Here is a 26,726-nt window from a genome sequence, read left to right on the forward strand (position 1 = left end):
CAGCCGGGCACATTGAGGAAAATCAGATTTCAGAAATCTTAGTAACAATGAGAGGCATGGATGAGTGTTAGAGTGAACAATAGTGATTATTGCTCTAAAGTGAGGGACTAGGTGATGTATGAGAGATTAGAAATACTAGGCAGAGGCCATGCATAACACTTGGTTTGTCTTCTTTGCAGGCCAGGGGCCCTACCATCTAGGCAGCAGTGCAGCATGGGAGGAGACACCCACAACAGCTCAGGGTTTCCACCTTTCACCTTGACAGGACTCCCAGAGCTGGAGGCCTCCCAGCACTGGATGATTTTGCTCCTTGGACTCCTCTACACTGTCTCAATCGTGGGCAATAGCCTGATCCTTTTCATTATCAAGGAGGAGCAGAGCTTGCATCAGTCTATGTACTATTTCCTGTCCCTGCTCTCAGTTAATGTCCTGGGTGTGTCTTTCTCCACGCTGCCCACAGTACTGGCCACATTTTGCTTCCACATAAGAGAAATCAGTTTCAATTCCTGCATGGTCCAAATGTTCTTTATTCATTTTTTCTCTTTCATCGAGTCTGGGATCCTGCTGGTCATGAGCTTCGACCGCTATGTGGCCATCTGTCACCCCCTGCGCTATGCTACAGTGCTCACTGATGCCCGTGTGGTGCAGATGGGCATGTCTGCTATTATCCGCAGTTTCTGCATGATTTTCCCTCTGCCTTTGCTTCTGTTGAGGCTGCCCTTCTGCAAGGCCAACGTGCTCTCCCATGCCTACTGCCTGCATTCAGATCTGATCCGCCTGCCCTGTGGTGATGTCACCATCAGTAATATCTTTGGTCTAGTCATTGTCATCTGTACCTTTGGCCTGGATTCTGCACTCATTCTCCTCTCTTATGTGCTCATACTGCGTTCTGTGCTTGCCATTGCCTCCAGGGAGGAACGACTGAAGACGCTCAACACGTGTGTGTCACACATGTGTGCTGTGTTCATCTTCTATGTGCCCATGGTTGGCGTGTCCATGGCTGCTCGCTATGGGAGGCATGCCCCACCCTATGTACACACACTCATGTCCCTTATTTATCTATTTGTGCCTCCGATGCTCAACCCTGTCATCTATTCCATCAAAACCAAAGAGATTCGGCGAAGGCTTTGCAAAATTCTTCTGAGAAGGAAGTTTTGAACAGAAAATATTTGAAAAGTCTAGTTCAAGGGTATGTTTGCCATTATTTCACAAAATTGCTTTCAAGACTGTTCTGATGAGGAATTTTTAATATCCTTTTGTCACTTATCTTACCATTAAGATTCTGGCCAAGAGATATTTGCTGTAAGCCTGGAAATAATTCAAATCAAGCCAAAAGTTTTGCAAGGTATAGTGAGCTAGAATTTATTAAATACTTGAACCCTTTCTCTTTTTTTGGTACTCTGGGTATTGAACCCAGGGGTGCTTAACCACTAAGTAGCATCCCCAACTCCACTGTCTTTTAAATTTTGAGACACTGTCACAGTACTTCCTTAGGGCTCACTGAGTTTTCCAGACTTGCCTTGTTCTTGAGATCCTCCTGCCTTAGCCTCCTGAGTTGTTGGGATTATAGTTGTGATCCACCATACCAGGTTTCTTTTATTTCTTTTTAATCGCAAAAATGGACATTCTCATAATTGGTCTCTCATTTTTTATTATATGTTTGTTATCTTGTTTAAAGTGAAACATCACATAGGAAATTATTTATTACCAATGGAAACATAGTTTTGATGAGCAAGGGATTTTTCTCACATTTATTTTATCCAATAGAATATTAGTGATAATCAGACACACACCCAAAAATTAGACATGGTAATTTTTTTTATATACCACACCCTATCCACCTGGTCTTTTAACTTTACATAAATTCAATGATTTAACTTTTAAATAATATTAATATTTGACAAGTTTATATTATAATTTAAAGTATATTATGTATGTGTGTATGTTAACAAGCAATGAAAGAAATAATGAAGTGGAAGGACTATGTAACAAGACTTATGAAATAGGTACAATGATGTGTTCTCTCTATATATATGGTTTCTATGGTCTGTTAAGATTTGGGGGTATCTATTTAAGACCAAAAATAAAAAAAAAATAAAAAAGAGAGAAAATTAAGAAATTGAGTATTTAATTTAAGGCATTAAAAAGTATAAAATACTTTGTGACATGAGTGAAAACACCTGGAAGAAGTAAATTGGTGTGAATCAATAGGAGAGAAAACTATTAGAAAGTGATCCTTTAACAGTCTTCAAAACAGATGTACCTCTGGAAGACGGAATGAAATGAAAAAAATAAGAAGACATCATGTCACATATATTAGCAGGTTAGAGATGTTTTTGAAATCATAGTGGAATAACTTATTAATGAATTTAAATCTTGGTTAACTTGATATATTGAGGGAAATAACAAAATATAAATATATGAAGAATTAAGTGATAATTAAAGAACACATAAATAATTATAGAGTAATTATACTGCCAATCACATCTAAAACATTACAGTACAAAATCTTTCCCTTTCTTTAAGCACCACATTTTAAGAGTTTATTCCTCTTATATTATACACCATATACATTACACACACACACACACACACACACATATTTAATGAGAAAAATTGTTGGTGGACTGGAGATGTGGCTCAAGCGGTAGCTCGCTCTCCTGGCATGCGTGCGGCCTGGGTTCGATCCTCAGCACCACATACAAATAAAGATGTTGTGTCCGCCGAAAACTAAAAAATAAATATTAAAATTCTCTCTCTCTCTCTCTTAAAGAAATTTAAAAAAGAAAAATTGTTGTAAAACTCTGCAAAAATGCAAATATAATCCTGATGAAGTATACTGAGTAAAATCATATCAGCAAAAAATCCTGTAAGCTACATTAATGAAAGCAGGTATATGCACTATAATTGTGAATACAAGTAAAGAATATAGACAGAAGAATAAAACATCTTCAAATTAAAATAATAGAAATCTCTCAATGTGTTTTATCATATTAATGAGGATAATAATGAAAAATGTAACTAATAGCAGATTTCAATAAAGGTGAAATGAAAAAAAAAATACATCCTACATAAAAATAAATCCATTTAGGCTGTGTGTGGTGACACACACCTGTAATCCCAGCAGATTGGGAAGCTGAGGCAGGAGGAGAATTGTGAGTTCAAAGCCAACCTCAGCAAAAGTGAAGTGCAAAGGAATTCAGTGAGACCCTGTTATTTTATATATTATTTTATAAATAAAATATAAAATAAGAATGGAAATGTGGTTCTGTGGTTGAGTGCCCCTGAGTTCAATCCACAGTAACCCTCCCCCCAAATAAATAAATAAATAAATAAATAAATTTATTTTCTTTATTTGCTAGATCATCCACTTTCTAGCTAAAATAAGATAAAAATAATTTTTCCATTTCTTAAACTATCTTATTTACCATTTTGAAGGTATCTTTGATCAAAGTCATAGAACTTGTGAGAGAAATGAGTGATTTTACCTATTGCTATATCTGCAATTGAACCCTAACTCCTAGCCATTCTACATTGACTTTGATACATTCTGTCTTACCTCTACATCACCACTATGGCAGTCATTAAATAGTATTTATAGATTCTGACTTTTGGAGGGTAAAAATAACTAATATATGTTATGTTAAACGTTTGTAAATTTTTGTACAAAAAAATGGAAGGATGAACAGAATATTTTTATCACTTTCTGTAGTTTATACTATACAATAAACTATAGTATAAACATAATATAGGTTAGTTTAGCAGTTAGTGAGATTTTGTAAGATGTATTTTCTACTCTACTCTATTTTCTACTTTTGTATAATACATTCACATTTTGTTTGAAGTAATATGAGACAGGGACAGAGGAAGGGAGGGGAGATAGAGAGAGGTGGGGGGGAGGGAGAGACACTGAGAAACAGTCAACTGAGAGTGGTTTGGGAGCTCTAAGGAGCTCAGTTTCATAGTTGGCTTTGAACACTGGTGTCCTGCTGTACATTGGTGCCTCTCTCCCCTTCTCAACGACCAAGTGTCTCCTGGTCCTAGCACAGTGATTCTCTTCCAGGTGTTTCCATGGTGTTGTGGAGGGCCCAACCACTATCCATGGAAACTTCAAGATCCTCTTCCCCTGGCACTCAGGGGTTGAGTGCACTTTGGGAACACATCACATTTCATTGCTTACATCCCACTTCACCTGAAGGCAGTGCTAGCCAGAATGTATCCCCTGTAATCAAAGAATAACATCAGATAATTTGTTTAAAACAAAACAACAGAACATTCTATCTATGGCATGCCTGATGTCAGTACTACCAATCCCATGTTTTCTCTTTGTTAATGTGGGCTAACTAGACCAGTGATTTGAAATTTCTAGGCTAATTTTCCAGCTTCAACAGAATATTCATACAAATAATACTATTATTTTTACCACTTGACTGTGGTGTGATTCACATTCAAACACTCCATACATTTAATATATACAATGTAATGAGTTTGAAGATAAATATGCAGTCATGAAAACATCACCATAATCTATACTACAAACATATCTATTTCTAACCTACCTATCTCTTGAAGTTTCCTCCCATTCTCCTTATTAATTGTGTTAGAGGACTTTCTTGGTAAGTACATGTTCCAGGGAGACATTTCAAAATGTAACCAAAACTAACAAAGAAAAATATCTAGTCTCTAAAAAATTGTAAAGCATGGATTCTCCAAATAGCTTTGTTAATTAGAGGCACTGTGAGGTACAGTATATCCCTAGGACTTATTCTCCTTAACTGAAACTTTATAACCTTTGATAAACACATGCTCATTTTCCTGATGGCTTTTGTTATGTGTCAAGTAAAGTTAAGAGGATTATTATTTATATTATTTAAAAAAAATGTATGTAGCTTGTATCAGCAAGTCTATGAGATAAGCAGAACTATTTTTATTGTATTACAGGTACATCTGTGAGGCAACAGAACAGATGGAAAGACTTGCTCAGGATAACACAGCCTATGGGAGGGGAAGCAGGTGGTGAACTAACACAGTCTGTCTCTCAAGGTCAAGACTAGTTGGAGTTGGAGTTGGTAACACCACTGAGGAAACGCTTGCAATTCCTGTCTGTCCTTTTGTTGTATTCTACAGTCAGACCTGTCTCACACTGATGGTCTTCCTTTATGCTGGATACCTACAAGGTGGCAAAACACAAATGGACTCATCCATTCATTCTGGAACTATTTGTTGAACACTCATGACATGCCAGACCCTTTGTTAGAAATAGAATCCTTGGAGAATAAAGAATTTTTTGTCACTTACCCTCTGAACTAGCAGTTGTGACCATTCAGCATACTGGTTAAGAGTGCTTAGGTTTTAAATACTAGTTCTGTCACTTAAATGTTCTGTGACTGTGAAAAAGTGATTTAACTCACTGTACCTGAGTTTCTTCAGAGGTACAATATAGATAATATTAGTATTTTTATAAGGCGTTTCTGGAGTTTAAATGAAATGATACAGTCAATCACTACACAAAACTCTCATTAAGAATGCATGGATGGGCCATGTCCACTGCTCTATCAGTATTCACTGGGCCAAACTATATGAAACTCAGATGTTTCTATTTGAGAGACAGACTGTGTTATGAATGCTTTAACACAAGAAAACCTGACCAAATCTTCTATTTCCCAAATCAGTACCATTGATAATATGAATATCCAAGCATAGAGGAGGAGGATCTTCTCACTGAATAGTTCTCCATCACCAGCCAAAGACACTCTAGACAATAGAGATTATGGAAAACTGGACCGTGACTGGACCATCAGCCCCAGGGATGATGAGTCCTATGAAACTTCAGAAGCAAACAGGGGTTAAATGGAAATCGAACAGTCAGTGATATCTTCTAAGGCCCCATCCTTAAATGTAGAAGAGGAAGACAGCTATTTCTTTTTTCATCTTACTATTTTTCTTTCTGTATTGCTATTCTTTATGTTACATACCACAACAAAAGGAAGATTTTCCTCCCACTTCAAAGCAGGAAATGGCATGATGGCCTTTGTTCCAAAATGGTGGAATATCATCATCTAGACCAGAATGTTAATGAGGCCATCCTTCTCTAAAGATTACCAATGATTATATTTTTTTAACGCACTGTGATTTGAGTTTACTCATTATATAATTTTATTTGCTTGAAGTTTTATATGATATTGTGCAGATGTTTGCCCCAGGCAGTTGGTACTTAAATGAGAGGCAGATCTCTTTTGCCTTGGTGCTTTGAAAATTGAATGTCACAAATAGGGAGTATATAATTTTAAAATCTACATTTTTAGAGCTGAATCCAATCAGGTGTCTGAAATTTGAGTTAAGCATTACCTTGCATTTACACTGGTAGTTTTTGTTATTTTCCATTCATTGTACTTGTTCTGGAAGTAATGCTACTTTTAAAATATTCCAACTTGTAACTAAATTCTACCATAGTACTATTGACTTAGATTAATTCTCTGCCACCCAGATACTATTTTTTAAACACATATTACTTTGTGGTCCCAAACCAAAATGTGCAAATGTGTATGTAATAATATTTTTCATTCAAGTAACATGCTTTTTTTCTCTACAGAAAACTGCTTTGTGTATTTTAGGCAATTAAAATACAGTTTAAGATAATGAGAGTGCTCAATCCCACTAGTTTTAGATAACATATTAAATGTGTCTAGAAATTCTGGCAGAAGAGACTAAATTTTTGATGAACTTAGATAAAATGTTATATAGATGCTATTTTTTGGTTTTAATTACTGAATTAAATTATAGGTAGAAACTGATGAAATGTTAAATAGATGAAGAATTACTTGTAATTAGCAGTTGATTGTACCACAGATTCCTCAAAAGTTTCAAGCAGTGGGCAGAGTTTAAAATCATATGACTTGTTCATTTTGGTTCTTATTGTATAGTAAGGTTGAGTAAATTTTAGTGCCCATTATCACTTAAATAAGACTATCTCAGTCTTTCAAATTAAAATTATACCTGAGTGAAGTTGTTTGTAAATAAAAGATATGTGTGTACAATGATCTCTTCCTCTCCTGGAATGGTTTTATTTTCTTGTTTATTTTTTTATAGCAACTGGAAATTATTTACTATATTTTCTTTGAGTCTGTGACAAACAATTGATCAGTATGTAAATAAGTGATTTGAACCATGTTTGATTTACAAGTGTAACTACAACTTATCAGAAAACATCACCTCTACTGTGTGTTAGTTAAAGCCCAGGTGAGCCATAGTCATGTGCTTTGTGTAGAGATGGAAGAAGCAGCACCGTTCATCCTTCCTCTTGGTTGAACACTTGACTGTCCCAGTGAGGAAGGGAAGCACAATGGAAATACACCTGAACTGTTTTATTGCAGTGATTTTTTCATATCTGACATTGTGTTATTTAATATTTTGAATAATATTTTAAAAAATAAATACAAGATATAATAAAAAAATGTATGGACACTATAACCCATGTTTAGGACAACACAATTAACAATAGCCAAACAATGGAACCAGCCTAGGTGTCTATCACTGGATGAATGGATAAAGAAAATGTGGCATATATATACTATGGAATTTTACTCAGCCATAAAGAAAAATAAAATTATGGTATTTTCAGGAAAATAGATGGAATTAGGGACCATAATGTTAAGTGAAATAAGTCAAACTCAGAAGGTTAAGGGTCCTGTATTTTCTCTCATATGTGGAAGCTTGAGCGGAAAAAGGAAAACAAAGGTGGGGATGGATCACCTAAAATCAAAGGGAGATCAGTAGGTAAAAGGGACCAAGGAGTAGGGGCTAAGGAGGGAAGGGGGAAACGTTGGAAAGTGATATAGCCAAATTATATTGTTATATTTTGTACATTATGAATACATAACCGCAAATCCTATCAATATGTGCAACTAGGAATCACCGATAAAAATGTGAAAAAAGAAAGAATTCATGGATATTACTATTGGGGAACAATAGGTACAATTTAGAAAGATAAGACACCATGTTTACTATTTGTAATATCTGAGAAAATTCATATCTAACATAAACAATAGGGCCAGAGTATCTTGCTAGTGCAATGGGATTGGATTAACTAAGATATTTTATACTAGACATTTAAAAAGACTTTGGACTGGAAACAAGTTTCATTAAAGCAAAAAAACAAGTAAGGTTCCAAGTGTGGATCATTTTGCAAGATGGTACCATGAGGCTAATACCTACCCAGATGAAATGACAGAAGAAAGAGAGAGCATGGAGGAAGGTTTCTAAGGTGCTGGAAACAGCATTTGTGAGGGCTTCCAGGTCGCACTGGACCTTGCACTTTCAATGACCTGAAGACAGTCATTACGGTTGAAATAGATAAGAGGGAAAGGATTGTACAAGAATTTGGAAAGAAGGCAGGGGTCATGTCACAGCATCCTATAGGTGACATCAGAATTTGGACATTATCATACTGGAAATGGAAAAAGTGTAACTAAATTTGATTTAATATGTATGTAAGGTGTGGAAAATGGATAAGAGGGCTAAGTCAAGTGGAGAAATGAGTCAAGATGGTGTTTTCATAACCCAAAATTGAAATGTTGATGTGATGATCTAGAGAGGAACCATGTGACTTAAAAAATGAGGAATTAGATATCTAAACATATCAAACAATTTTCTTTTTTAAACTTTATTTTATTTTTTAAATTCACGACACTTGAATGCATTATAATTCTTATCACACATATACAGCACATTTTTTCATATCTTTGTATATAAAGTATGTTCATGCCAATTCATGTCTTTATACATGTACTTTTTTTTGCATTACAATTCTTATTGTAAATATATACCACAATTTTCATATCTCTGTTTATATATAAAGTAGGTTAACACCCAATTTGTGTCTTCATACATATACTTTGGATAATGATGTCCCGCATATTCCACCATCCTTACTAATCCCCTGACTCCTCCTTTTGCCTCCCTTCCCTCTCCCCTATCTAGAATTCATCTACAATTTTATTAATGGTGCTCACTCAGCAAAGGATCTAGTTTTGGATCTAGGTCTGACCATATGGTGACAAATTGTTGTAGTGTGTATAGTCTGAGGATTTTCTCCTGGTGCAAGATGATCAGTGCTGAAACCAGTATATTCTAAGCAAAGCAACATGGCCACCCCATATGCTGACTCTAGAAAGAAAATGTCAGTGTGGTTATGTGATTTTATTTTCTCAAAATCTACTTGAGTTGTGACATGGTGAATGGAAAGAGCCCTAATGTAGGAATCAGTGATAAGCCATGGGTAAGAAAGTCAAATTAGTTCTCTGGTTGATTTACTAAATAAATTCTTTCTGGGCCTCAGCTCTAGAAAAAGAGGAGTTGAATAATTTTAATCACTAACTAAGTTTGACTCTTAATTTATTTGAAAATTCTAATGGGGAGAAATGACAGGACACAGAAAAGTCATTTCCTCAAGATTTTTCATTCTCCCTATAGCTCCAGCTATCTCTTTAAATCCCTGAGCTTATCAGACCCAGGGGACTCTTAAGAGGACTTTATAGTACTGAGAACAGGAAGCTGTTGAGGCAGGCATTAGGGCTACTTCTCTCCCCAGATCCATCACATCTACCCTGAGGAGGTAAGGAGGTACTTCAGCTCTTTCATCATGGACATCCTCATGCACATCATTCAAATCATAAATCATCAGAAGTGTAAAAATTTCATGTGAGTAGGCTGTCTGTGATTTTACAGATTTTTTCATGCATCTCACTTCTATCTTTATATTCATACTCCATATTCATTCTTACCTGAAACCCCACTGTCCTAGTCTAACTCTACACCTTTGCCTTGTGGGACCCAAGATGCATAGATATGGCTCATTTATGAGCTTAGAGGCATGTGTGCCTGCAATACCACTGTGCAGGGCTTATTCTGCAGCTTTACACTGTGGGTCCTTCCTGGGATGCACAGAAGTGGCTTAGAAGTACATCTAAGCTTTTGCTTGGCATGAGTGTATAAGTATGATTAACTCATACTTCAATGGTCTCATGAATAGTAGATAAAAAACTGATTCAAAAGAAGAGAGCCTTTGATGGGAAAACTGAAAGTAGGAAGATAGTTTGGAGACTGCACCAAGAAATCTCAGCCCCTAAAATTTCTTCTTTAATATTTTCTCAGTTGCCATTTAATCAGTATTACTCATTTGTTGGACCAAGGACCTAAATATGCACTTTAAATGTTTCACTGTGTATTACTTTTTCTATTTTATAATTGTGAAAATAAGCAATGAGGAGGTTAATTAAATTCACAGCTGGGACGTGGCAAAGGTGAGATAAAACTTGGTTTTTAGATATTAGGGGAGTTATTTTATTTATCTGAAAACTATTATACTAGAAATAGGTTTACATAGCAATCAGCAATAGATAATAATGCCTTCCTCTTAAAAAGTTTATTTGATAAATATGTTTAAAAATTAAAACTGGTATTGGTCATCCCAGAATTCTACTTCAGGGTTGTCTATACCATTATCCTTATCTACACCTTGAGGATAAAATGAGAAGAAATACAGACAATTATGGGAGCTTTGAACTTATTAAGAGAGAAAGATACTATACAGACAACCAAAAATGTATTTCACTCTAATTTTAAAGTATGATCAAAGCAGTATATAAAATATATATATGTAAGGATATATAACAAGCAATGCAAGAATGAGAAGCAATAAATGATTAGTATAGTTTGCAAATAACAAGTTTCTGAAAATGCTGCTGCTCTTGCTATTTGCCATGACACTGATTTGCATTCTTATTTGAATATTTACTTCAAAAAGAGGGAAGCCAATGAAAGATTTTCAGCAGGAAAGTAACATTATTTTATTATTACTTGTAAACAATTAATTTGTTTGTTTTGTGTAGAATGGATTCCAGAGAGGCTTGGCCTTAAGCTAGGTGGTCAGTAAGAAAGGCTGTGCCAATATCCTGTTTTGAAGATGCAGAGAGATGAGTGTACATTGGAAGTGAGACCGAGACAAGAAGTTAGGTGTAAGTATGTATTAGAAAAGTGAATGATAGATTAATTATATCTCTGCATAGGAGAGTGTGAGAGAGGTCAATGAGACTTTATATGCTTCATGAGGTGCAGTATGTGGATTGATGGATAATTAAATGAGATGACAAATATTGAAGAAGGTCAAGTATGACAACATAAAGTAAAACTTTCCCTATTTTTTGTTGGAGATACCAATGAGTTTTCACAATTGTTTAGACAGTGATGAATAAAATTCAAAGCTAGAAGAAATGCCTGGAATAGAGACATATATTTGGGATCATTGATATACAAATGAATACTAAGGAGTACATTATGAGTTAAAAATAACTTTGGGAATGTTACTTGTGAAAGAGAGAATAGAAATGGGTGATTACCAGAAGGATAAGAGAGAGTAATGAGTTTGTTACTGTTGTTGTTTCCTAAGATTATAGCTCTTGAGATTGATTTTCAGTGAACACAGAGTTAGGGGGGAATGGAACATATTTGAATATTGATAGCAGTATTGAAAAGGCTATTTTTTTTTAGCATTGGTTACCTATTGGAATTGACTGTAGGATGAAAAAGACAACCAGAACAACAACCTGATTCCTCAGTTCTCTCTACAGAGTGTCATTTAATTGGTATGGGTGTGGTAGGGACATAGAGTTTTTAAAAAGCTACTCAAGGAAATCTAACATACATTACGATTTGAGAATCTATGATCTAAAGAGAGAAAGAATGTGTGAACACATGGGACAGAAACACCAGGAGCAATCAGCAGTGTAGGGGTGAGTGATAGATTCCCAGTGGATGAGTGGGAGGCTCAAGCAACAAAAAGAAGATGAGGACCTGGAGTGATGCTGGTGTGCAGGGAGGACAGGAGAGGTGCCTGAGACGATGTAAGAAAGAGCAGGCGTCATTAGGTGCAGAGTTTTAAGACACATTGTACCTCATTTATTGAAGAATTTGATAGTTAGGAACCAGTGGAAAGAAAAAGGACAATGATTCTCCATCACTAGGGAAAAAATAGATCCTCTGTAAAGAACACAGATACAGAGAGAATGGGGGATAATGACCCAAAAGGAGACTAGGATGTCTTTGGAGAACAAGTTGGAGCCCATGGCATATCTGGGGGTACTGTGGACAGTAGAGGGTCTGAAGTACAATCTGCTCTTTTCCAACTTTCCCTTGATCTTTGATATTGGAATTGAGCCATTGTCACTTATTTCCCAAGATACAAACTACTTATGATCTTCACTTTTTGCACTGTCTGTCCTCACTTCCTTATGTTTGTATTTCCCTCAAGGGCATTCAGAAACTATGATGAGAAGTTTGGGGACTAACCTCTCAAGTACCACCAGCTTCACACTCATGGGCTTCCCAGAGTTGGGAAGCCTGGAGCACTGGCTGGCCGCCCTCCTCCTGCTGCTTTATGCTGTCTCCATCCTAGGCAACACCCTGATTCTCTTCATCATCAAGGAGGAGCAGAGCTTGCACCAGCCAATGTACTACTTCCTGTCCCTTCTGTCTGTCACTGACCTGGGGGTGTCCTTTTCTACACTGCCCACTGTCCTGGCTTCTATGTGTTTTCATGCTCTAGAGACTGCTTTTGATGCCTGCCTGGCCCAAATGTTTTTCATCCATTTTTTATCTTGGACAGAATCTGGGATCCTGTTGGCCATGAGTTTTGACCGCTATGTGGCCATCTGTAACCCCTTGCGCTATTCTTCAGTGCTCACTGATGCCCGTGTAGCCTACATAGGCATATCCATTATCATCCGCAGCTTTTGCATGCTGCTTCCACCTCCTCTCCTCCTGAAGAGGCTGCCCTTCTGCAGGGCCAATGTCCTGATCCACCCCTTCTGCTTGCATCCTGACATGATCCGCCTGCCCTGTGGAGATACCACCATCAACAGCATGTATGGTGTCTTTGTCGTCATTGCTGCCTTTGGTATAGATTCAGTGCTCATCCTCCTCTCCTATGTGCTCATTTTGCACTCTGTGCTGGCCATTGCCTCCAAGGAAGAGAGGCTCAAGACACTTAACACATGTGTAGCACATATCTGTGCTGTGCTCATCTTCTATATACCCATGCTTTGTGTGTCAATGGTTCATCGATTTGGGAAGCATGCCCCTGAGTATGTGCCCAAGTTCATGTCCTTGATCTATCTTTTTGTTCCTCCAATGCTGAACCCAATTATCTATTCTATCAAGACTAAGGAGATTCACAAGAGGCTACACAAGATGCTTTTTGGACCCAAGCTCTGATCAGTAAGAAATGTTCTGGAAAATCATACATGTTAAGGAGTCTTGCTATTGTTTATGCTTGGGTGTATCAGGTTAGTCCTTTGGATTCTTTCAATCTCCTTCTAGACATGGAGTGACAGTTGGGTTTCTGGCATTAGTTTTCTGGTGTATTCTGCTATAGCCTGTAACTCAAAACATCAGGCTGCCCTACTTTACTTTAAATTTCACAGTTGCACCAAATACCTTTTCAACATGAAAGAGTTTTTTAATAGATCTTATGCTTTCTAGTGAATCTCAAAAAATAATGGTACATATCCATTATACAATATATATATATATATATATATATATATATATATATATATATATATATTTGAATATGCTATCATGAATGTCTTATTTGTATAAAGCATCTATAAAAAACATTAAATAACAGGAAGACAGAACAGTAGAGTAGCGGACAGGGAAGAACAGGAGGTAGGAGGTAAGAAAAAAGGAAGTACTGGGGACTTAAATGAATCTTATTATATTTCATGTAGATGAGAATATGTCAAAATGAACCCCACTATTATGTTTATTTATAATGCACTAAAATACTTTAAAAATTGTGTCATACATATATACCATGTTTATTTATAATTGGGGATTATGTGACTTGAGATTATAGGTATTACTCAAGAATTGTTAAAAGAATAATAGTTTTGAATATACGTAAATTTTAAAATTAAAGGCACAATAATGACTTTTTAAACCAAATTTACATTTTTGAAATATGAGTACTCCTATGTGCTGTAGGATGGAACACATTCTTGTCACATTTACATAAACGTAATACACACGAATCCTTGTATTTAGAAGTTTTGAATAAGGAAAAATATTTTACAAAAGAGACATAAGCTGTCATCTCTCAGATACGAGCAGAGGGACAATTCAGTTTTCTCTGGGGAGTTAAATAGCACACTAAATGGAAAACAACAGATGTTGGTGATCAGTGGAGGACAAGTCCCTGAGGTGGCAATGCAGCTTGGTTCCACAGTCGGCTGCAACATGGGCTCCTGTCCTAGGTTGAGCAGCCCAGCTCAGAGATTTCAGCATATTCTGGTTCAGAGAGGGGAGCATCTGAAGGATGTCAGGAAATTCATAGAGAATAGCAGCCATGGAAAGGGAAGAACCCTCTGCAATCCATACCAAGGAAATGGTCCAGACCACACAGCCTGGTGAACCCTTGTAAGAAGTGGGATTTTCACTGGACAGTGGACAGACCAAGGCAAAACTCAACCCTGAGGAATAATTGAAAAAAGTAGAATTGGGGTAAAAGGTTAATTTTTCATAGATATTGCTTTACCTTTTTTTCCTCTCTCATAAGAACATCAAATAAGTTTTGAAAAAAATCTATATGGACCACATAATAAAAACAAGAACTAAAATGAAGTATACACTTAAATTTTCAATAGATATCTCTTGAATTCCATATTAGGCAACTGAGACAGAAAAATCACACAAAATTAGAACTTACAGATGACATCTTTAACATAACCCAGTAATAGGAAATCCAAGGGAGACCGTTCCCATTTGGAGAGGACTAAATCCCAACAGAATGTTTGGTATATGGCTCTGAGACTGATCGGTGAGAATGGAACACATCTTAAAGTCTCTAAGAACTCACAGATAGGAGAGGATCTAGAAGTGTGGTCATGGTCCTAAGCCCTGGAGAATCTCAGAAATATCCAGCAAATGAACCCTTCCAATAGGATAGAGCTTCAGCCTGAAGGAAACCACATATACAAATAAGTGTATAGGCAAGGGACAAAGAAGGCTCTGATGATGTAGGGGAAAGAGCTTAGAAGAAGCAGATAGAGGAACTTCTACCACAACACAACACAGTTCTCAAGCTGAAGGCACAACTTGGAAGCAAAGTCTGTAGTGTTCATGGCTGGAAACGGGAGGGCAGAACATCTCTCAGAGCAGACTCAGCTCTGACATACAGAGGTGGCCTCAGAGATGGGTGCTACTCAGAGGCAGGTGCTGTTTGCACAACTACAGAGGTAAAGTAACAGCAAAGTCACTGAGAGAACTATTCTGCCATCCCCTCCCCCTCCAGGCCATCCTCCCAGTGATCCTGGAATATCTTCATGATTTATATATTAGGATTAAAAATGGAAAGAAATGAATCAATACACAGTTATGAGCAAAAATGGAAGAAGAATATCAAGGACAGATGAATCACATCCCTCAAAGTCATGGTGACAACGGGTATCTCCTTTCTTATTTAAAAAAAAATGATGGGCTGGGGTCATAGTTCAGTTGGTAGAGTGCTTGCCCCACATGCACAAGGCCCTGGGTTCAATTTTCAGCACTACTCCCCCCCCCCAAAATTGGCTCTTTATATTCTACCATTTCAGGATCTGTATCTGAAATTAGAACCATATTGCTGAGTCCAGTATTTTTTATGCTTCTGAAAAATTTCAACTCTGTCTCAACTACATAATTGAGAAGTCAGGGCACAGGGATGGGAAGGTAAGGACTTGTGTAACATTGAAAGATATTTCTACCATATATAAAAACGTATACATATTTTGTTTTGTTGCAGCCTTATAAATATGTACAAAATCCCTATTTTAAAGACTTGTTAAATAAATGTTTTTCTTTCTGAGATAAATTAAATTTGTTCAATTTGGTAAAATAATACTTTCCATAGTGTATTAACTTCCTTTGGGTAAAAGAGGAATATACTTTACCACCAAAATTCCACCACTTCCCCAATAAAAGCCTCCACACTGTTTAGCTGGAGTGTATCAAAGGCAGTGACCACTGCCTCCGCTAGAAGGAATGAAGACTGAGAAGCACCTCAGGGCGAATTCCCTGATCAACATTGCCAGCAGTAAATGATGTAACAGCAAGGGTGTCTCATATCCAGCTCTGCTTTTTGAATTTCTGTAATGGAGAACTGTTTGTCATCTAAGTCTGCCATTACCAGTTCTTTGGGTGAGTGACATATGACTCTAAAGGGTTATAGGAACTCTTAGCTGGGAATTGTATTTTACATTTGAAGAGTGTTGGAGACTTGTGTGAATTTCAATGAAATATCAAATATTCAGGTGTTGTCAGTAGACATCAGAATTACATATGTACCAATCAGATTAATGAACTGAATTAAATAATTACACAATGGATAATTTATTTCTTTTATTTTTTTTATATGCATTTGATGAACTAACCTTCCTAAAAAGAAAAAAAAAGACTGTATGTTATAAATATGAGCCAAAACAAATCTTTTCTACTTTTAGTAAGACAAAACCATGAAACAAAATTTTGGTTTCTGATATTCATGTCCATTTGGTAGTTGTTTAATATTCTTCCTCTGAAGAGGGTCATTCCCGGGCAGTGACTCTTCTCTGTTGGTGTTCAGGAAGATGATGATTCACAAGGTAACTGCTGACTTCATGAACTATTTTTTTTTTTTTTTTTTTAAGAAACATGAAAGCATTTAGGAGCAGATCCTCTGTTAAGCTTTCTGGAGGTCATGGGTTGCATGCTCTATATACAAGCAGCAACCACAGATCCCTTATCTGAGAAAGAAGTAAAAAAACTTAGGACTCTGAGTCCTTTGGGTACACAGTAAATGTGTCCAAGTGACAATGATAATGAGGTAGTGGATATTCTCCTTATGAGGAGTGCCCTTGCTGTACATAACCTCACTGAGAAGATAAACTCTCTGTGGCTGGCTTTTAATTACTGCTTTGTAAAACCATGGCTGAGTGGAGATCATTTCTTACCTAACTGAACTATAGGCTGGAGTAGCAAAGTCACCTTTTCTTAGCCAAGTTGATCAGACCTGGAAATTAGTTCATTGGAGTGGCACAAGACCTTTTTGAGGTATTCAGAAGATGAGCCTGATGGGCCTGGACATTAATCTCTTCTTTCAATAACTACTTTTTGAAGATGGTCCCACTTCCTAGGTCCACACTAATTAACTGGCTAAATCCTAAGCAAATGGATTTGTATTTTTTCATTTTTTATTATATTCTACTTAGTTAGCCCTTCTGTAAATCTTACCTATGGGACACATGTATTAAATGTCTTATTCTACCCTAAATTCTTCCACCTTGTTTGTCTTCTCTATCTCTTCTTCAATTCACCAGAGGCCATGCTGAAGGATGATCCTTGACTCATTACAGGGACATGCTTTTACCACTCAGATACTATCTTTTTTTTCCATAAACCTCAAGCTAGTCCCCTCACAAGCTTAGCTAAAGTGTTCAGTATTTCATTTTCTTAAGTTAAAGGTAAACTTAAGGGACCTCCAAAAATATAAGAATTTTCTTTTGCCTATTTTTTTTTCTGGGCCCAAATTAGATAATTTGTTATTTTAATAGGGAAGAATGTTGAGGTTTTTAAAAAGCATGTTAAATAAAAAGAAGTGGAAGAGTTCCTATTCAAGGTAAAAACCAGGGCTTAGCTTAGATCTGTTTAGGATTACAGCTGCAGGAGCAGTCCTAGGTGTTTCTTTTGCCTTGTAGGAAAATGAAAACCTTAAAAGGTGTCTTTTCTCATAGACCCTGAAAACCAGTAGTGCTTCAACAGATGATGGGAAAAGGCGGAGATAAATCAAGTGGAAAGGTGTGGGAAGCCATTCTCCCACGTGATTTGAGTTACCTCCCTGGCTGGGTGAGAGGCGCTTTAGACAACTGTGTCAGAGCCTTCCCTACCCTGTCCCAGGTGCTAGGGCTTGTCCATGTGGGGGTGTGCCTGGCCACTGACCCGAAGACCAATCACTGACCCTGACCTTGGAATGCTGCCCCCCTCGACCTTCATTGGATGGGATTTTCCCTTGAATTTTTTGTTCCCCAATAAAAGCTCACTCCCTGGCGTGCTCTAGCTCTCTCGCTAGCCTCTTGTGTAAACCTCGCCACCGCATTAGGTGGCTGGAGGCAGGAGCTAGGAGAAGCCTTCTCTGGAGCTGGGCATTAAAGGTAACGAGAATATGCCTCTTTAATTTTAAAACTCACTAGTTAATTTCTATGCTTCGGACCTCTTTTATGAAGCTCGCGTGCTGGTCGTGAGGCAGAGAAATCATATGCTATTTTTGGAGGCATGTGTGTTCCTCCTTCTTGTCTTTTCTCCTGTTTTACCATCTGGTTTTAAGGTCAGGCTTATGTTAAAAAAGAATGTCTCTCCTGCTGCCCATGGTGCAGCAGCCAATGGGTGTTTGTCCCAATTTTGTATTTTAGCCCCCTGAAGCCTTGCCCTTCACATTGTGTATTCATTTAAAACCTAAATCTCATGTTCATTAAAATAATTAAGTTTTGATGTTGCAATAGGAACTTCTTATATAAATCAGAAAGTTTATTATTTAAGTTGAATGAATACCATATATTACCCCAAACCAATAAATATCTTAATTATTTTCCATTTGAAATCATGCTGACTTTTTTATTATTAAAAAATTTAATAGATGTAATTTTTTTTGTGTGTAGTCTTAGGTTTACAGAAAACTTGCAAAGAAACTACCCCTCACACAATAGTTTTCTGTATTGTTATCATTTTATATTAATGTGGTACATGTGTTAAAATAGATGAACTAATATTAATATCTTATTATTCTCCATAATCCAGAGTTTACATTAAGTGCATTAGTTAGTTTTGTGTTATTGCAATGAAATACCTGAGATGACTAACTTATAAAGAGAAGTTTTGTTTAAGCCCACAGTTTTGGAGGTTTAAAGTCCATATGGCATAGTGCATGCTGAGCAAATGCTGCCTTTGATTGCATCACCACATGACATGGATAGCAATGGCAGGAGTGCATTCTGGGAGCAAATAAGTGATTTATATATATATATATATATATATATATATATATATATATATATATATATATATAAAAAAAACATATAAGGTCATGTATCTATCATTACAGTATCAGACAGAAAATATATATATATATATATATATATATATATATATCTGAAGCAGAATGAGAGTACTGTTTTATTTTTTATTTATTTATTTATTTTTTGGATTGAACCCTAGGGCATTCTTAGCTACATCTCCAACCCTTTTTATTTTTTATTTTGAGGCAGGTGTCACTAAGTTGTGGAGGCTGACCTCAAACTTGCAATCCTTCTGCCTTAATCTCTGAGTTTCTGGGATTACAGGCATGCACCACCACACCTGGGCCACAATCCATTTTGAATGCATTGTCCCCAGTGATCTAAGGACCTCCCATGACTTCCCACCCTCTGGCTCCCACCCTCTAGTAGGGAATGAATCCAGGTTTTGGGCATGCTAGGCAAGCACTGCTACTGAGCCTCATTTCCAGCCTTATGTCCCACTTCTTAAAGATCCACAGCATCTTCTAATACTGCCATCCTAGGGACCAAGCCTTTAACATGTGGTCCTTTCGAGAACAATACCCATAACTAAACCATAACCCTAGGATTTACTCTTTGAATTCACTCTAATTCTACAGGATTGACAAACATATAAGGTCATTATCTACCATTACAGTATCAGACAGAATAGTTTCATTGCTCTAAACATGCCTTGCATTCATTTATTCATCCCTCCATTCCTTCCCTGAACTCCTGGAAATCACTGATCTTTTTATTGTTTCTATACTTTTATCTTTTCCAGAATGTCATATAGTTGGAATCATATGGTGTATTAGTCACTTGGGCTGCCTTAACAAGATACCACCAGTAGGCTGGTTCAAATATATATATATATATATATATATATATATATATATATATATATATATATATATATATATTTTTTTTTTTTTTTTTTTTTTTTTTTTTTCACTCACAGCTTTGGAAGCTAGAACTCCAATAAGATTAAGATGACACTCGGTTTGTTTCTGGTGAGGCCTTTGTTCCTGGCTCATAGATGGCCCCTTTCTTTCCAAGTTAATATGGCTTTTCTTTGTGCATATGTATGAAGAAAAAGAGATACCTCTGGTGGCTAATTGTTTTCTATCATTCCTCTAAAAATACCTTATTTTGTGGGCCAGGGCACATATATTATGAGTCCCTTATTGTAGTTATGGGCATTTTTGAAAATGTGGCTCCCAAATATTTACATTATTTCCATTCAGAAACAGCTTCCTTCCTCTACTCCCGCCACTTCTCCTTAACATTTTCTCAGCAGACCTTTGCCCAGAAAAAAAAAATCCAGTGTAACTGTATGCTTTGTTGCTATGAGATCTCCAGGCCAGTTTTCCTGGAAAGTTAGGTTGCACTATCTAGAGCATTTCCTTTTTATTTTATTTATATATATATTTTTTTGGTCTTGAAGTAAGCCTAAACAGTCTGAGATCACTAAAATTAGCCAGTCAAAGAAAGAGTCTAAAAGAATCATTTTCCAACACCTAAAACCATAAGTGCTCTATTTTGCTTTTTCCTTGTCTTTTTGGAGCTGAAAATCCTAGACACAGATAACTTCTGCCATATCTTAATGTGTCACTGTGTGGAAAAAAGTTATAATACCATGAAGAGCAGAGAAAGAGAAATTAGGCATATGGCATGAAGCTTCCTTCCCTGCCAAAAGAACTAACTCAGATATTGCAGATAATGAACATTTTTTTTTGAAGGGATTGAGTGGTATGCCTAGAAATGATTTAAAGCGAGTTTAAAGATTCTTTTAAATGTCAATCACTATCACTTTTCCTGGGTCACCTTTGTTTGTGCATTTTGTGGTGAGTTCTGACAGTGCATCAGATTTCATTCTGTAAAGTTGAAGCAACTCATGAATGTTTGAGAATAGCAGTGGTGGGGAAAACGTAAAATGCAAGACCACAGTGGTCATTTTCAGTGATGCCGATTAGACAGAGAAGCAATATTTGTGTGGTTGCTGTCATGCTAATATGGAAAATAAACTCATATTGAATCTCATCTCATATATAATCTATTGGCAAGCATGAACAATTAACTCAATTCTCTGTGTTTCATGTGATAATTGCTGATATTAACTGAACTAATCCACATAAATAATTTGAAATAGAACCAGTCACACTGACTGGTTTCAATACTAGTGAAACTAAGTATTGTGTTAAAACTCTATGTAGAAGATAATTCCTAGCTTAGGTTAATCTTCCTCTATCTTTGTTGAATCATCAATATTTTCCAATTTATTCCTTTCTGTGAATGCTACTGGTGTTTCCTGAATGTTCTTTTCATTTGGAACTCCTTATTTTGTGTTACAAGTTTGTGTCTCCATTTCTTGTCTTACAACTTTTCCTCCAGTAGAGGTATCTATCTCGTAACTGATGAAGATGATGATAAATATAACAATGAGGACTCCTCTGATGAGAAGCCAGCCCATAATAAACATCAGATCCTAAAGCAGGATGTCAAAAATTACACTTTCATGCGGTGAAACATGCGGGCAATGGCTCGACGGATCTCCTTTGTCTTGGCGCTATAAATGAGAGGATTGAGCACAGGAGGCACAAAGAGGTAGATGTTGGACATCAGGACATGTATGTAGCGTGGGACATGTTTCCCAAAGCGATGCACTGTGGAAACTCCGATCATTGGCACGTAAAATGAAAGTACAGCCAGGATATGCGACACACATGTGTTGAGAGCTTTGAGGCGTTCCTCACGGGAAGCAATGCCCATAACAGAATGCAAAATGAGCACATAGGACAGGAAGATAAAAAGCAGGTCCATGCCAAAGGTGGATACCAGAACAAAGAGTCCATAGATGCTGTTGATAGTGATATCAGCACAAGCCAGCTTCATCATATCTGGATGTAGGCAGTAGGAGTGGGAAAGAACATTTGATCTGCATATAGGCAGCCTCTTGATAAGAAAGGGAAGAGGGAAGAGGGTGACAAAGCTCCGAGCAGTTACAGCTAAACCCATTCCAGCAATGACTTCATTGGTGAGCACAGTGGCATAGCGCAAGGGATCACAAATGGCTACATAGCGGTCAAAGCTCATGGCCAGTAGAATACCTGACTCCATCATGGAGAAGGAGTGAATGAGAAACATCTGGATTAGGCAGGCATCGAAAGCAATGTCGCGGGCATCAAGACAGAACGTTCTGAACACAGTGGGCAGTGTGGCCAGGGACATAGCCACATCACTGAAGGACAACATGGACAGGAAGAAGTACATGGGTGCATGAAGGCTGGGCTCCATTCGAACAGCCTGTAGGATCACTGTGTTTCCCCCAAGGGCCACAGCATACATCACACAGAGGGGCCCTGCCAGCCAAGGATGAGAACTCTCCAGACCAGGGATACCAGTCAGGAGGAAAGAAGCAGGGTGAGTGACATTGAACAACCCCATGACAGGAAGAACCCAGGGTACTTCTCAGGGTCGGATCCGAGTTGGAGAATTCTAAAAGTTGTACTTACTGAAGGACAAAAAATTGGGAAGTAAGAGGGACAACTGATGGAAACCGATGCACTCACGAACTCACTGGTTCAGAGATGATGCTGGCCAACTTCTTCATATTTTATGATCACTGGACTATAGGCTAGGCTAATGCTTCTCTCTGTTCCATGGAAGAAGAAAGACATTACCCAATACCTCAAAAATATCCATTGATTATTAGGAAAATGTTTCCTTCACATTATTATAAGCAACATTCAGTAGAAGAGTGTTAATAAGAATTCATACATAATTATTATAGAAGGAAATCAGGAATTGGAGTGATCAGTAGCTATTGGAAGTGCTTAAATATCTCTTTAAAAGCACTGTTTAATTCAGATGTATCACTAATTAAGGAAAGAATTCCCCAGAGCTAGTGTAAATCATGAGTGTGGAGAAGGGATAGTGGCGTGTGGAAGGAATTGACTATCTCTGAATATGGCAGAATTGCTGCAAAAAAGCAAAATAAAAATAATAAAAGTATATTTGTGCAAAGACTGTTCCTATTTTTGGAAAATTGTGAATCCTAAGTATTCTATAGGTATACTAACATTCACTTTATAGGAAGGTATTGTGCCACATGCAAACTTTCATACCTTTATGCAGTCATATGTACTTTCAAAATACCTATTATTCACAAGGACACACACACGCCTTCACAATAGTCTTACACTGGATGCCATTAATTTGCTAATGAAATACTCTTTCTCCTACAATTTCACTCTCATGTACAGATGTATTCACACACTTCTTGACCTTCACATTCTTTAATGGGCACAGATCTTGTCCTGATAATACTCTCCGCCCACACTGACATACAAGCAGTATTTGTATACGCAAACACACTCAAGTGTGTACATAGACTTGTGTACTCACACTGCATTTCTACCCACATGCTTGCAGGATGCCCATGGTATTCATCCAGTCACCACCATAGGAACTTTTTTAACCCTTATGTATTTGCCAAAAGCTTTTTTTATCCTTTCACTCATATTATTTAATTCCTACAGCCATTCTCTGTGGTATTAACTATATATTGTTCATTCTTCTATCATGCAGATGTTTCTCAAATGCTGTCATGTTCACTGCCTGCTGTGGATGAGCACAGTGAAGGCTGAGGGCTCTCAGGGAATCCTCCTGTGGGGAAACTCCAGCAATATATACCACTCTCTTCCCTTCTCCTTCCTCCCCAACCCTGGACAAAGCAAGATCAGACTATGTTTTAAAAAATCCCTTCTGATAGGGGTGATGGAGGAGGGGAACTTGGGAGCCTTAGGGAGCTGCAGTGACAAAGAGATGCTGTAACTGTGTGTAGAACAACACAGGGAGCATTTCTGGGCTTTCCAGCACAGTGCCGAACTCATGTGCTCTGTGGTTCCCAGCAAGTCAGAGGCCACTGCTCTGTGTTTACAATGATTACAACCCTTCTGTTCTTAGAGCTCAGTCTCTGGACACCTGTGGTCCTCAGAACTGTGATTCTTTAGGATTCAGGACTTGCCAACCTGACTTGTCTTTTGTTTCTCCCACCTGACTACAATCTCATTCTTTGTAATGAGGTACACAGAAGATAACAAAGAAGAGAACTGAGATAAAATGAAGAAAACATGAGGATAAGAACAAAGAAAGCAGACTCAAAGAAGAACTCTGTTCATCATAAGGCCAAAATCATTTTGAGTCTGGAGACCTAAGTTTTAGAAACTTTTGAAAGAAAGATGCCTGACAATCCCAGGATCACACTCCTTCCTGTACTCTTACCGCTGATATTGTGGGTTGTCTGGGTGGCTATGATAAAGAAAAAGAGAAAGAGAAAGTAAATGTGCTGGGCATGCTATGTGCCAGGTACTCTGCAGAAAACTGCACAAAAATTTACCATTTAATAATTGACAGATGTAGAAACTAACGCTCAGTGTAATTAGCCTGCCTTACAAACTGTAGTGAGTAAGTGATAAAAGCAAAATTTACATAAAGATCTGTAGGACTTTCTACTCTCTCATCCAGGTTTGTGAGGCATTATTAAGACATTAGAAAAGAAAAAATAAAGGAAAATAGAGGTGTGCATGTTGGAAATTTCTCAGGTACCTTTCCAGAAGGAGGATGCCCTTGGGTGTGGCTTAAAACAAATAGAAGAGAAGAAAATGGTGCCAAAAATATACTACTGATAGCCTGTACTCCATTTCTTTTGCTCCTGGAACCCAGAACTTCTAAGTAATTGTTTTGATTTTTTTTAGGACATTCTCTAAGAAATTTTCTGGCACTGATACTCTTTATGTTATTTTGCTTTTTAATTTCCTGTCAAACAAGAAGTATCTAGAAGGGTTTGATAGGGTAAAGCAAGAAGGTAGAGATGGAATATAGAAAGACTTGTCTAAAAATTCATAGCTTCCAATCATTATTAAAGATAGCAAAAAACTAGAAACAGCTATTTGTGGCCCATCTGAGGTTACTACTACTATTCTTTTAATCTCTGGAACTTTTTATTCATAAGGCAAGTGCAAAGCTAGACCATGTGTGTGTGTGTGCTGTTAGTTTGAGCCATGGATGCCTTATGAATCCATGAATCTTTACAGAGACCTGCTTCCCTCCCTGAATTTTCAGTAATATTAATGAATTATAGAAACTGACTTTTGAAGCTAGGAGTCACAGAGAATTCGATGATGGCAAGTGAGTTGTCTAGAGAAGCACAGGAAACTTCCTAGGGTAGCACAATCAGTTAGTGGCAATATCAGGACAAGAACTCCAAGTCCAGGGATCTTTCTATCTGCTCTGCTGACTCTACTAAGCTGCTGCTGTCACCAGGCTCTCCCACTTCTCCTCCGCCTACCTCTATCCAGTTTAACCCTTTCTTGAAGCAGGCTTTAGGAGACTCACCCCTTCATGGTTTCAGAACTCACCAGAAGACAGACAGATGAGAGGCACTCTCCCTCAGAACAACATGTCCTTCAATCTGCTAAAGTGAATTCATGCCTGCCACTTTTATATCTATTGCTAAGCCCCAGGGAGAGAACAGTGATGCTTACTTTGTTTTGGAAAATTATTCAATGGGGTTTTAGTCTCCTGAGGTCTTTAATGGCTGCTAGGAATGAACCATATACTCTTTTAGCTGAAAATCAACTCAGCACTTTCCAGAATAATTCTTCAGCTAACACAATTATCTGGACATAGTTGGGCAGGTGTTGTGAGAGAGGAGGTCATTACCTTCTAAGAGATACCAGGTTTATGCAACAAGTAAACCCAAGAAATAAAGTATAATCAGAAAGTAACTGTTTTTACTCTTATTGTCTCTTTAAATGTATTAATTAAAAAGGGCTAATTACTTCTTAATCCCAGATTTAAACTCAATTCCTTGCATTTTCTGGTCACATTCACATAATAAAATAGCCTCTGGAGAAAAATTAGAATGCCTAGTCTTATGTAATAGTCAAATTTTGCATTATGGCTTTTCCTTTTCTCCCAGCTCTCACAGTGCCATGCCACTTTCTCTAGGACGCAACCCATGCAGGAAATTGACAGCCTTCCTCTGTCATACAAATGCTCTACCCAAAGGCAACAATTGCTTCTCACGCAATCCTGCTTTGAATACAGAAGAGCAGCTTTTTTCAATTTTATATTTTATTCATTTAGATTTAACATGTACTGGTTTTGCATCTCTTTTAGTGACTGTTGAATTCATATACATGAGTCATAATCTAACACAGGAAAATCAAACAAACAGGGTTCAGCAGTCCAGTCAGAACATGAAAACTACATCAGTTCCTTCAATTGGAAAAAAAGTATAAAGAAAAAAGTAACCAGTTTTAGAGAGCTCACAAGACAAAAAGGGAATCCAAAAGTGTCATTGAAGATAGCCGCTTCGAGAAGTAGCTTTTAACCCTAGAATTGGAAGCAAAAGTAGAGGCTTGGAATTATTAAACCATATAACCTTGGAAGAGGAGTTCTATAAACCTGAAACTCTTTTTTTTTTTTTTTTTTTTGTACTAGAGATTGAATGCTTAACAACAGAGCCACATTAGCAACCCTTTTTTGTATTTTTTAAAAATTGATAGACAGGGTCTCATTAAGTTGCTTAGAGCCTCGATAAGTTGTCGAGGCTGGTTT

At 37.3% G+C, this 26,726-nt stretch overlaps 3 protein-coding genes across 3 annotated transcripts; 2 read left to right on the forward strand and 1 right to left on the reverse strand.

Moving 5' to 3' along the window:
• The first annotated feature begins 213 nt into the window (after nucleotides 1-213).
• LOC124091233 (olfactory receptor 51I1-like) lies at nucleotides 214-1,158 on the forward strand. The gene has a single exon (XM_046442203.1). The coding sequence runs from the start codon at nucleotides 214-216 to the stop codon at nucleotides 1,156-1,158; it is 945 nt and encodes a 314-aa protein (XP_046298159.1).
• An 11,166-nt stretch (nucleotides 1,159-12,324) lies between these two features.
• On the forward strand, nucleotides 12,325-13,269 carry LOC124091234 (olfactory receptor 51I2-like). The gene has a single exon (XM_046442204.1). The coding sequence runs from the start codon at nucleotides 12,325-12,327 to the stop codon at nucleotides 13,267-13,269; it is 945 nt and encodes a 314-aa protein (XP_046298160.1).
• Nucleotides 13,270-21,608: 8,339 nt separating this feature from the next.
• Nucleotides 21,609-22,547, reverse strand: LOC124091217 (olfactory receptor 51I2). The gene has a single exon (XM_046442185.1). The coding sequence runs from the start codon at nucleotides 22,545-22,547 to the stop codon at nucleotides 21,609-21,611; it is 939 nt and encodes a 312-aa protein (XP_046298141.1).
• Between the last annotated feature and the right edge of the window lie 4,179 nt (nucleotides 22,548-26,726).

Source organism: Marmota monax, unplaced genomic scaffold, assembly GCF_021218885.2.
Source record: "Marmota monax isolate L192 unplaced genomic scaffold, Marmota_monax_Labrador192_F-V1.1 WCK01_AAM20220418_F8-fsc00068, whole genome shotgun sequence".
NCBI lineage: Eukaryota > Metazoa > Chordata > Mammalia > Rodentia > Sciuridae > Marmota > Marmota monax.

Coding starts and splice junctions, on each gene's coding strand:
- LOC124091233 (XM_046442203.1), top strand. CDS start 214: ATGGGAGGAGACACCCACAACAGCTCAGGGTTTCCACCTTTCACCTTG.
- LOC124091234 (XM_046442204.1), top strand. CDS start 12,325: ATGAGAAGTTTGGGGACTAACCTCTCAAGTACCACCAGCTTCACACTC.
- LOC124091217 (XM_046442185.1), bottom strand. CDS start 22,547: ATGGGGTTGTTCAATGTCACTCACCCTGCTTCTTTCCTCCTGACTGGT.